Source organism: Rhinoderma darwinii, chromosome 3 (genome assembly GCF_050947455.1).
Source record: "Rhinoderma darwinii isolate aRhiDar2 chromosome 3, aRhiDar2.hap1, whole genome shotgun sequence".
In the NCBI taxonomy this organism is placed as follows: Eukaryota; Metazoa; Chordata; class Amphibia; order Anura; family Rhinodermatidae; genus Rhinoderma; species Rhinoderma darwinii.
Window position 1 is genome coordinate 139,611,701 of NC_134689.1, and position 13,525 is coordinate 139,625,225.

At 40.3% G+C, this 13,525-nt stretch overlaps 1 protein-coding gene across 2 annotated transcripts in view; it reads left to right on the forward strand.

Annotated features, from left to right (window-relative positions):
- Positions 1-13,525, forward strand: part of LRRIQ1 (leucine rich repeats and IQ motif containing 1) — a 191,920-nt gene that overhangs the window by 30,676 nt on the left and 147,719 nt on the right. For both annotated transcript variants that reach the window (XM_075856802.1, XM_075856801.1), the window contains exon 8: positions 10,699-10,851. In XM_075856802.1, the coding sequence (XP_075712917.1) occupies positions 10,699-10,851 (153 nt within the window). The remainder of the gene's footprint in view (positions 1-10,698; positions 10,852-13,525) is intronic.

Here is a 13,525-nt window from a genome sequence, read left to right on the forward strand (position 1 = left end):
AGCATTTTCATTTTTTGGGGGGTCTGGTACATCTGAAATGTAGTATTAAGCTTAACCAAGATTGTTTGGCCAGCTCCTCCTCAAACCCTCATGTGTCACATATGCCAAATGTGGCATCTTCCCTAGCCTATAATACACCCCAAAACTACTATTCTGGTTCTTTTACAGATCACTTTCTTTGGTGATATAACCAGAGTTGTCGTTGTTTTCATATAAAGTTAATATCACCAACCATTCCCATTTTATTTAGGTGTATCCATATAAATGGCCCACCCTGTATATAATACACACTGCAGCTGCTGAAGAACCTCTTAAAGAGATATTTAGAACGACATATCAGTCAATCTGGTTGGCCCAGGAGAAAGAACTTCCTGCAAAGGTGATCTGCAATAGACTCCTTCTGCATGAAGATATAAGTAGTGTCTATATACTATTCATCTTTGTGTAATCGTCAGGTTCTGACATCAGAGTGTGATGTTTATACAAATATTATTTACAGACCTGTCAATGTAAAAGTATTATAGCTGCATACACGCACACTATTTTTTGGCTATGCATATAAAGTATATTGTACAGCTCCTTTAGTCCAACATCCAATATGGAAGTGAAATTGTGTGGAGATAACCAATTAGAATTGAACGGGATAGTATTAGATATTTATACCATGGTTTCCAGTGGATACAATTCTGTCCATGGTCATGTGATGTCACACAAGTGCTGGGATCGTTAGAAGACACGTGTACTCTAAGGCCTTATTCACACAACCGTCTTCGGTCCGTGATATACGGACCGCTTGTCGACCGCATTTCCCAGACCGAACACCGTTCAGGGATCCGGGCTCCTAGCATCATAGTTATGTATGATGCTAGGTGTCCCTGCCCCCCCGCGGGAATACCCCACACCTAAATGTAACCATCACATGACCATGGAAAGAATGTTATCCACTGGATTTTTACTGCTGAATAACAACAAGCAGAGATCTTGAAAACCGTGAGGAATTAATATAGAAAGTATATTGGAAAATTGTATATCTTTTAATTATACAAAGGAATAACATACATTTGCTGAAACCGGACAAACCCTTGTGGAGTTTGGAGCAGAAGTGGCAGCAGTTTCCGATATTCCTTAGTCATGGTTTTCCAACGTTGCGTGATCCATATGAATGTAGTTATGACGCTGAATATGCTCCTAGTGTTTCCACTCTCACGCTGGCCGTGGTTCCGTACATAACCGCCCTGTATTTATTACACAGTGTGTTTGCTTAGATGAAATAGTAAATGTTTACTGATTTAGCCTGAAAATAATTATAGAATGTAATGTTCAGAACATGTTTTTGTACTTTGTTCTACGAAATAATAAGCACAGGAAATTGAAAGTTCTGTGGTTTTGCAGCAAGTAATATCCTAAGTGCGTATAATTTAGGTACGTAATTTATTAAAAACACATATGGAGACACATTGTAAAAGTACCAATTGGCACTTTAGCTCGTTTTCAGATGAATCCGCAAAATTGTTTCCAGTTCTGTGCACTGTGCCCTTACAGTGATACGTGTGCTGCAGCGTTGAAATGAAAATGAGTTTTGGCCCATAACAATGTGACAGGTGGGATTACAGAAGTATCTACCGCTTTATGATCTCGCTGTAACACGGATCTACCATCTGACTGTAGCTGCATTCTTCCAAAAGATCTGTAGAAAAGCCCTTTTAGTGTGTTTTACAAAAAACATTATGAGAAATCAGCCTCGTATCTGCTTCTGGGCTATTGTAGATCAGTGTTGTCATAGGGACGCTGGGCCTCACATCATAGTTTCTTAGCTGTACTAGAAAAATGAATGTTGTGCTCTAATTTGGTTGCTTTAATGTTGTGCATTACATTTTTCTCACATTTTTAAAATGTGTTGATTTTTTTTTTATATATATAAAAGGTATAAAGGTTCATTTATATAGATCTTCTGGTTTTCATTTTAAAGCAACAGTAAAATTAGAAATGTATGCTGAAAATAAACAGAAGAAAACGGATTTTCTGGCTGCTCCTGACATGTAGAAATCTTGTAGGGAGAACATATACTCATTTCTTTTGGATCCCTCCCATTTAGATGACTGACGACTAGGGGAAGATTGCTAAGGGACGGGGCCTAGCATGCTTTGTCTTTTGTTGCAGACAGAGCAGTGATTTTTTTAATTTTTTTGTTGTTTCTTTTAAGTGAAAGACTCAGGAGACTTAAGACAAGGCAGCAATTTTGCGGACTGTAGTAATTGTAATGATAATGCAGCCTATGAATGTACTTTTAGGCCTCATGCCCACTTCAGTTATTTTCTTCAGTGTGCTATCCGTTTTTTTAACGGATAGCACTGATACGTTCATTTCTAAAGGGCCACACACACTTCTGCTGTTTTAACCGAACCGTGTCGCCGTTCCGACAAAAATAGGGCAGGTCCTACTCCTGTCCGTTTTTGACGGAATAGTCTCAGCCGTTTAATTAATTTGGTCTGTTGAAACAACGCACTGCACAAGGAAGCCATTGTGTGCAGTCCATGTTTCACGGATCTATCGTTAGCAGCCGTACGACGGCCAACGGAAGTGTGCATGAGTCCTTAGCTAGTGACATCACTGATATTGGCAACTTTCATGTTTTTCATTTCTAGTGGAGTAATGGACTCCTCTTGAAAATATTGGTTTAGCTTTCAAAATATTTGCATTTAGTGAAGACTGTGAAGAATAAGGCCCCATGCACACGAACGTGCTTTTGCGGCCGCAATTCCCCCGAAAATCCACGGGAGAATTGCGGCCCCATTCATTCCTATGGGGCCATGCACACGACCGTGTTTTCCACGGTCCGTGCATGGCCCAGGAGCCCGGACCGCAGAAAGAACGGGCAAGTCTTATTACGGCCGTGTTCTGCGGTCCGGTCGTGTGCATGAGGCCTAAGAAAAACAAATGTTTGATCTTTATTCTACATTGCATTTGGGCTCTTTGCACCATGCTATTAAATCATCTACAATTCGAGAAAGCATTGGTTAAAGAGTATAATACAGTATTGAAAAAACCCCACTATAAATCACTTTTCTAGATACTTCTACATTTTTTTTACAAGAAAATTTATTCTTTCAGCGCTTTTAATGTGTCGAATATCATTTGAACATTTTCCATAGCATATAAGCTTTAGTTTTGCATATCAAAGAAGAACCATTTCATGTTGTATAGAAAAACAGACCCGCTTTTCAGCTGTAGTAATAAATGAAATGATTCCAATATGTCGTGATGTGTGTGGTTATGTTTCTCCATTTCAAGAAAATGATCAGAGCTGGAATCTTTCTAAACAAGCTTATCCAAGTTTGCTTTGCCATATGACACTTTAACTAGCAACATCTTATTGATGCTCGAAAATTATTAATATCTTCTTGAATTTAAAGCCTTTTTGAATTGAAATTAGAAACAAGACATCGAGGGAAACTTCCTTTTATTTAAAAATACCTTTAGGATAAAGTTGCCTCGTAAATCATAGAATATGCAACTAAAGTCAGGGGAAAATATTGGCTAAAGGACAATTCAGTTTTCGTACGTTGGAGAGGTATAAAAAAAGTGAGCCCATGTACAACAAACGTCACTATAGTTTTTGTGTAAGATAACAAAGATTTGGTGAACCCACTAATATATAGCAGTACTGTCATCCAATTAATTTTTATTGGCAATGCTCCTGTTACCATCTTGGTTGCAGGGAATTCTGTTTCACGCCCAGATTAATCTGAATTTGGAGCGGTAGTTATAACTATCCTAAAAGAGACTATATCTGATGGCAGGGAACACGCAAAGAATTTGCATTGCCATGGATTCCCTATTGGTCTATCAGACTCAACAATAGTACTTTTAAACATTAAAGAGGTTTTCTAGAGAGAGAAAATTGATGGCATTTCCTCAAGATATGTCATCCATATCTGGTCAGTGGGGGTCCGACTCTCGGCACTCCCGCCAATTCCCTTTTTGTAAGGAACTGCAGCACCCAGATGAGCGCTACTTCCACAACATCGCTCACGCTGATCAATACTGTGAAGCGCCGACACTTGTGGCGGCAGTTTAAAGTATTATAGCCATCCCTCATTCACTTAAAGAACAACTGATCGACGGGGTTCTGGGAGTCAAGCTCCCATTGATCGGATATTGACGGCCTATCCTGAGGATAGGCTAGTAATTAAAAAAAAAAATATTTTAAATATTCATATATAATCTGATAGAAGAACCCTCTCTATGCCTTCATATTAAATGGAAGCCTTTGGGTGCCATATGACAGTTCGTACTCAGAGTTTTGAGCCCTAAGGCCACATACACACGATGCGTATTATGTGTGGATTCCCTACAGGAAATCTGCAGCGTAATACAGTACGAGCAAAGTAAATGAGATCAAATGATCTCATCTACACGTGACGGTACCTAAATTAACATGCAGTGCAGATTTTATTATCCGCAGCATGTCAATTTATCCTACTTTTCCATCTCAGAATTTTATCTTTCAAGTTTGTTTTTTTTTTGTTTTTTTTTAAATACACAGCATAAAATATGCACCTGCTTCTGCATCAAAATGTAAAAAACACCTAAAAATACATCAAAACACTCAATATAAAGTGCAGATTTTACCAGCAGAATTACCTGAGCTTATCTGCGGTTTTAATAACAGATTTTCCGCATCAATTTATGCAACTTGTGCGTGTTGCCTTGATGTGAAGAAGTGTTCAGATTTGAAAGACACTAGGGGAGATTTAATATCTCCATGCTAAATGTGCCACATTCGATAACACAATGCATGCCCTGTTGATGAATGAGGTTCAGGTGAATATATTTGTTATACACTACTGTTCAAAAGTTTGGGGTCACCCAGACAACTTTGTGTTTTCCATGAAAACTCACACTTATATTTATCAAATGAGTTGCAAAATGACTAGAAAATATAGTCAAGACATTGACAAGGTTAGAAATAATGATTTTTATTTGAAATAATAATTTTCTCCTTCAAACTTTGCTTTCGTCAAAGAACGCTCCATTTGCAGCAATTACAGCATTGCAGACCTTTGGCATTCTAGCTGTTAATTTGCTGAGGTAATTGGGAGAAATTTCACCCCATGCTTCCAGAAGCCCCTCCCACAAGTTGGATTGGCTTGATGGGCACTTCAAGCGTACCATCCGGTCAAGCTGCTCCCACAACAGCTCTATGGGGTTGAGATCTGGTGACTGCGCTGGCCACTCCATTACAGATAGAATACCAGCTGCCTGCTTCTTCCCTAAATAGTTCTTGCATAATTTGGAGGTGTGCTTTGGGTCATTGTCCTGTTGTAGGATAAAATTGGCTCCAATCAAGCGCTGTCCACAGGGTATGGCATGGCGTTGCAAAATGGAGTGATAGCCTTCCTTATTCAAAATCCCTTTTACCTTGTACAAATCTCCCACTTTACCAGCACCAAAGCAACCCCAGACCATCACATTACCTCCACCATGCTTGACAGATGGCGTCAGGCACTCTTCCAGCATCTTTTCAGTTGTTCTGCGTCTCACAAATGTTCTTCTGTGTGATCCAAACACCTCAAACTTCGATTTGTCTGTCCATAAGCTGGATTCACACGAGCGTGGCGTTTTTGCGCAGCCGCCATCATTATGACACGCCATGTGGATATTTGTAAACATAAAAGCATGTGGTGCTTTTCTGTTTTCATTCATCCTTTTGACAGCTGTTGCGCGAATCACGCAGTTCACACGGAAGGGCTTCCGTGCGACATGCGTGGTTTTCATGCACCCATTGACTTCAATGGGTGCGTGATGCGCGAAAACGCCCAAAGAACGGACATGTCGTGAGTTTTTCGCGGCGTAAAAATCACGCACATGTCTGAACGACCCCATAGACTAATGTAGGTCCGTGCAACGCGCGTGAAAATCATGCGCGTTGCACGGACGTATATCCCGTTCGTCTGAATAAAGCCTAACACTTTTTCCAATCTTCCTCTGTCCAATGTCTGTGTGCTTTTGCCCATATTAATCTTTTCCTTTTATTAGCCAGTCTCAGCTATGGCTTTGCCACTCTGCCCTGAAGGCCAGCATCCTGGAGTCGCCTCTTCACTGTAGACGTTGACACTGGCGTTTTGCGGGGTACTATTTAATGAAGCTGCCAGTTGAGGACCTGTGAGGTGTCTATTTCTCAAACTAGAGACTAATGTACTTGTCTTGTTGCTCAGTTGTGCAGCTGGGCCTCCCATTTCTCTTTCTACTCTGGTTAGAGCCTGTTTGTGCTGTCCTCTGAAGGGAGTAGTACACACCGTTGTAGGAAATCTTCAGTTTCTTGGCAATTTCTCGCATGGAATAGCCTTAATTTCTAAGAACAAGAATAGACTGTCGAGTTTCACATGAAAGCTCTCTTTTTCTAGCCGTTTTGAGAGTTTAATCAAACCCACAAATGTACTGCTCCAGATTCTCAACTAGCTCAAAGGAAGGTCAGTTTTATAGCTCCTCTAAACAGCAAAACGGTTTACAGCGGTGCTAACATAATTGCACAAGGGTTTTCAAGTGTTTTCTAATCATCCATTAGCCTTCTAACACAGTTAGCAAACACAATGCACCATGAGAACACTGGAGTGATGGTTGCTGGAAATGGGCCTCTATACACCTATGTAGATATTGCATTAAAAACCAGACGTTTGCAGCTAGAATAGTCATTTAGCACATTAACAATGTATAGAGTGTATTTCTGATTAATTTAATGTTATCTTCATTGAAAAAAACTGTGCTTTTCTTTCAAAAGTAAGGAAATTTCTAAGTGACCCTAAACTTTTGAACGGTAGTGTATATAATATAAATCTGCCCCACTGTATATTACTATAACGTTTTAACTTTATGAATGATGTCTTTATTTGCTAGTACTTGGACAAACCATTTAAAGGGAATGTGTCGCTAGAAATGTTTTTTTTCTTTTTTTTCAGTTAAACAGTTAGTATTTAAGTGATTACACATTGTTTTAATTTTTCACAAGTCAGGAAATATTATAAATTAGATTCTAATTTATAACATTTCCATGTGCTGGCCACTAGAGGGAGCAGTTCCCAAAATTGCAGCATGGTAACTGGGGTAAAGCAAACTCATTGATGTATGCTGCAAATTTGGGGTGGACACACTCTCCTCTAGTGTCCTCACACAATCCCCCCTCCCTTCTTCTGGCTAGTGCCAGGAGAAGGAAGGGTTTGAATGTCTTCAAACCTCCTACACTGTGTGCCGCCATTTTCTGAGAGACTGCACAGTGTAGGAGGATTAGATACAGGGCTCAGCAGACAGTAATACACACGAACATAAATTAGCTGCTCCTGCTGCCGCCTCCGCTGGTCTACTCTTCTCTTCCTTGCGCCTTTGCTTCGTTGAACATATGGCCGGAAGCCGCGGCTAGAAGTCGTCATCTTACTGTCCGGCAGCGGCTTCCGGTCCACATGAAAATGGCGCGAACGAGCTTCGTTTTGGTCTGTGTGGGAGCGGCGCATGCGCCGTTCCCACACAGATGGCGCACACAACTGCGAATGGAACGACTCCCGTTCGCATTCTCTATGGGGTTGTATGTGCCGTATTCCATCTCCGTATGTGTCGTTAATCGATACATACAGAGATGAAAAAAAAAATGGCAGCCCCCATAGAGATGTAAAAGTCAGAAAACATAAAAAAGTAAAACATGAGAACACAATTTAATACATTTTTTTAAAATATTACATTAAAAGCATATAACATTATACTGTTTATTAACTTTGGATTACCACTTGGCTGCAAATTCTAAGCAAATAAAAAACTTTTTCCCTTCTACAATTTTTTTTTTTTGTATTAAAAGAATAATAATTGTAAAATAAGCACCTAATTGCTATAGTAACGACCCGGACTATCAAATTTACTATGTTGTATGTATCTCGCACAGTAAACTCCCTAAAAAAAGGAAACAAAAAACAATTCCTTAAAGTATGTACCCCAAAATGTTACCAATGAGAACTACAAGTCGTCCCACAAAAAACAAGCTGTCACACAGCTCCGTCGAGAGTGTAAAAAAAATGTTATTGGTTCTGGAATGTGGTAACATAAAGTAATTTTGTAAAAAATTTGGTATTGTTGTAATAGTAACGATTCCGGAAATAAAGCTAACATATTATTTATACTGCACCGTCAATGCTGTACTAATAAATTCCCAAAAAGCAATGGTGGGGTTGATATTATTTTTCCATTCACGTCCCCAAAACAATTACTAAAAATTTTGAGGCAGATTTTGACCTGCCTGCAAATTCTTGCCACGATTTTCTCTGCGTTTTTCCTCCACAGCCATTGAGCGCCGCGGACAAAAAACGCAGCAAAAAAAACGCTTTCTCTACCTCCCATTGATTTCTTTTTAGTGTGTCTGTGGACCATTTTTATATGTATTTTTTATTTGGCAATAAAGATTTTTCAATTTTTTGATACATTTTGCATCTTTTTTCTCTTTGGTTTACTGTATTTTTCAGACTATAAGACGCACCTGACTATAAGGCGCACCCAGGTTTTAGAAAACAGAAAATAGGAAAAAATTTCATATTTTACTACTTTTACAAAGAAAAAACTATTGGCTAAAAAAAAAAAATTGTTCGGTTTCACCGCATTCTGAGAGCCATATCTTTTATATTTTTTCATTGTTTGAGCGGTGTGAGGGCTTATTTTTTGCGGGACGAGCTGTAGTTTTTATTAGCAACATTTTTTCAGTACATACGATTTTTTTAGTCCCTTTTTATTTCATTCTTTTTAGCGCTATGGTGACCAAAAAAAACAACGATTCTGGGGTTTTACATTTTTTTTTTTTTTACTCTGTTCACTGTGCGAGTCAAATAATGCTATATTGGAATCGTTTCTGACTTTTATGGACGCAGCGATACCAATTTTTATTTTTACATTGTGCTTGGAGAAAATTTTTTTTTAGACATTTTATTAGTTTCCCTAGGGGACTTGAACCAGCGATCATTAGAGTTACGGAATGAGCGTAAGTCGCTGAGCTACGCTGTTTCCGTAACTCCCATAGTAGTGAATGGCCGTTACAGAAGCAGCGTAGCAGTTTCTGTAACTCGACCATGTGCGCTGTTTTCGTAGCTACTGAGTTCCGGAACAGCGTAGCTCGCGGTGCTACGCTGTTTCCGTAACTCCCATTCACTTCTATGGGGAAACCCGCATCTATCTGACATTTATGACATATCCTGTGGATATGTCATAAATGTCCTTCATGGGAAGACCCCTATAAATGCTGCAGTCGCTATTGACTGCGGCATTTAACTAGTTAAACGGCCAGGAACAGTGCTGTTCCTGGCCGTTAGAGCAGCGTGTCAGCTGTAATACACGGCTGACACCTGCAGTGTATGAAGCGAGCACAGCGCGTGAGCACGCTCCGCTCCAAACATCAACCACTCCCCTGGGTCGGGAAGGGGTTAAGTAAGAAGCGGTCAGGCGCTGTCGGATCTCTTGACTGCCGACTATAAGACGCAGGGACTTTTTAGCAAGATTTATTCTTGTTAAAAACTGCGTCTTATAGTCCGAAAAATACTCTATATGTTCACATCATTTTTTTGCTTCTGACAAAAACGTTAAACGTAGGATATCTAACAGCGGCATCTGTCACCATTGTCTTTAATGGTATCCGTTAAAATTAATACATCGTGAACTGGTGTCATAGAAGTTCATGACGTATCTGTTAAACAGATACCATAAAAGTATATGGGTGACGGATACCACTGTTATGCATCCGTCTAACGGATCCATCAACCATAGACTATAATAGCATCCGTTTAACAAATACATCACGAAAGGCTATTGGAAAGCACTTCATATATCTGTTAAATGGATGCCTGTGACATATGCTATGCAGTAACATATTCCACTCATAGGCTCCCATATTAAAAAACTTACACCGCACGGAATTCTTGTTTTGCTGGATCAGGTGGGATGGAATTGCGTAGTCTGCTATGTTATTCCATCCTTCAAAAAAAAAAACAACTATACTGACATACCAGCCTAACAGAGGCCAAAATGACAATCTCTTGGCCTCCGTCGGGATAATGGAGCCATATAGACAGATTTAGCGCGTATGCTCGTCTGACGTAAGTGCTAAACAGGGCCTTACTATGGCATGACAACGGAGGGCGGACAGCAGATTTGATTTAAGGGAGATACCTAGTGGCAGGCACTCAAAGAATTTGTGTGGATAAAATGTTGATTTCTATTTATTTTTTATTTTTATAAAGTAAGTTATTTAGAAAGTGGGTTTAATTCACATATACTTTCAAATTATCATAAGGTGTATAAAAATGTAGTATCCATTCATTGAACCAAAGGTTTGTGTTAACTATATATATTTAACTATAGAGTTTTTCTCATTTTAATGTGAATGTCAGGGGGTTAAAGGGATTGTCCATGCAGGACAACCTATGTCTATATTCCCTATTAGGAAATGTAGATGTTATAGCAGGGCTTTAGACTATAAGATGGAGCAGAGAGCAGGATTTCCGCAACAAATTAATTTTGATGTACTGTTGAGTTGTTCTTTATTTTGTACGTTGATGTTTCTTCTTGATGTTCTGGACAAATGTACAATGTTTCAGTGAGGAATAGCATCCGGCTCTCCCAGTCATGCACATTGTAAAGTCTTTGTATAACGTATTTTTGCTTGATTTCTAGGTTACAACAGTGACTCTTCATGACTTGTCGGGCTGCAGTCTTTCAACATTGTCAAAATGTGTAAAACTGAAATTTCTTTCTTTGAGACGCTGTGGATTAACTGCACTTGAGGGATTAAGTAACTGCAAAGCGTTGAAATACATAGATCTTCAGGTACTTCCTAAACCTTTCTCCTCTTTACGTACCGCTCTACCCAAATGGGAAAATACAGACGTCACTGCATTTAACCCCAAAGTCCCACGTTTCTCGTATATCACTCTAACAGTGGTCCAAGAACTGTATGTTCGATGAATCGTTGCAGGATCTGTGCATTGAAGGGTTGCAATCCCTGATTCTGCCTGCACCATGGAGAAAATCTTGTTGTCGCAGTGTTCCCGCCATGTCTCAGGCAAACACAGGGACACATCAAGCAGTGCTACAGTGAAAATATCCCACCAAAGAACTTCCCATATCTCACCTCTCTGTGAATGGGATGTGGAGGACATTTTTTTTCTTTATAGTTGATTCAGTATTTAAAGCGTACATCTTTTTTTAAATTAATTTTCCACTTTAAATATAGAATATTAGTTTTCCAGGGCTGCAATATTGACTGTAATATTTCATGCAGCCTATCGGTGGGGTCTAAGTAGTCGGACCCACTCTGATCAGATACTGATGGCCTATCCTAAGGATAGGCCATCAGTTTTACAGTCCCAGAAAACCCCTTTTAAATTTTTTTTTCAGTTTTATGTTAATAAAGTCTATTAATTTTGTATAAAAGCAAATTTCTCATATACTATGTGTTTTAATTCATCACAGTTCTTAAGGTCCTTGCAGTCCAGTGAGTGGAAAACTTTTTATTTTTACATTCAGAGATGAAAAACCTGTTGCGAAAATGTGCTACTGACACAGATCCTCAGCTTATTACAGAAGAGGGCTCTGATACACTAAACAAGCTGTGAATCTGTGTGACCAGCACATGATCAGGGCAAGTTCTTAGGCCCTGTATATATACACAGATGTTTCTATTCATCGTGCACATGCACAGGAAGTACCTTGGGTCTGGTTAAACTCAAGACCACCATGGATTATTGAACCCCATAGCCCAGAGGCGTATCTAGGTTCTCCTGCATCCGGGGCAAAGATTCAGCTCGGCACCTCCCCCCCCCCTCCCAAACTCTTTCCCGACATCTCCTCCCACTCACCATGTTTGCTTTCTCAACCAATCGATGAGGTGTAACTTTTTTTTTTTACTTTTATTTTAATGTAACTGAAGCATAAAGCCATTTTTACATTTTACAAGCAGTATAGTTCTATGTGCGGTCCTTGTTTCGCGGATCCGTGATATGCAGCCGTATAAATGGCAACGGATGTGTACTTAAGGCCTTAGGTCTCATGCCCACTTCAGTTTTTTTCATCAGGGTTCTATCCGTTGTTTGAAATGATAGCACCCTGACACATTCATTTCAATGGGTCCATGCACACTTCCGTTGTTTTAACGGAACCGTGCCGCCGTTCCCTCAAAAATAGGGCAGGTCCTACTCCTGCCCGTTTTTGACGGAACAGTCTCGGCCTTTGCATTGATTTGGTCCGTGAAACAACGGACTGCACACGGAAGCCATCCGTGTGAGGTCCGTGATTCACGGAACCGTCATTAGCGGCAGTACAACGGCCGACGGAAGTGTGCATGAGGCCATACAGTCAAATCCTTCCTCCCCACTAAAACTATTTATACAGAATACCCTCACCCTACACATATTTACAGTCAAATCCCCCCTCCCACATAAAAACGATTTATAAACACACACACACACACACATATATATATATACACACACACACACACCCCTCCCCCTACTTGCACATAAACAGCTGTACTTATCAGTCCGGAGCTCCGTGGAGGGATCTTCATGTTGTCAGCAGTCACACATTGCAGGCAGGCAGGAGAGCTGTGTGTAATACTGCTCCTCCCCAGCCCTCTCTTCCTATATCCTCCCTGCCTGTCTGCTAGCTGGGGTTGAACACTTCAATGGTGTTCTTCTCAGAGGCAGAGTGTATGGCCGGCTGCATTATATGATGTCACATGTGACGTATAATGCAGCCGCCCGGAGCACACACTCTCTACCTGTGCTGGAGAACATCATGCATTACATTACACAGCTCCCGCCCCTGTCCCATGCGCTGCCCATGGCACTAAATGTCTATGGGGTACCGGCCCGGAGGGCACATGCCTCCACTCCACTGGTCGGCGCCCCCCCTTCCTTCCCTTGTAGTTGCACCCGGGGCACATGCCCCGTCTGCCCCCCCCCCAGCTACGCCCCTGCCATAGCCACATATAGAAATATTATTGTTGACCACCCCTCTACCCTAAACCACTTAGAGTATGTTCACATGAAGTGTTTTCAGTCGTATTTTGGGGCATTTACACCTCGAAAAACGCCTGAAAAAACGGAAGCTGAACGCCTACAAACATCTGCCCATTGAAATTAATGGGAAAAACATCATTTAGTTCATACGGGGTCTCTTTTTACGCCTCTGTTTTAAAAAACGGAGCGTAAAAAGATGCTCCGTAAAAAAGAGGTAGCACACTACTTGAGGCGTTTTTTGGAGCTTATTTTCCATTGAACACTATGAAAAACGCCTCAAAAAAACACCTCAAAAGAAGCTCCAAATTAAAAGAATCTTCATTTTCAGCTTCAAAAACGCCTGAAAATCAGAGTCTGTTTTCTCTGAAAACAGCTCTGTATTTTCAGAGGTTTTTTTTTAAGCGTGTGAACATACCCTAAGTCACCCTAGATGAAGTTGGATATTTTCATAAACCCCTCAGAATATTTCTTATACTTCTTCT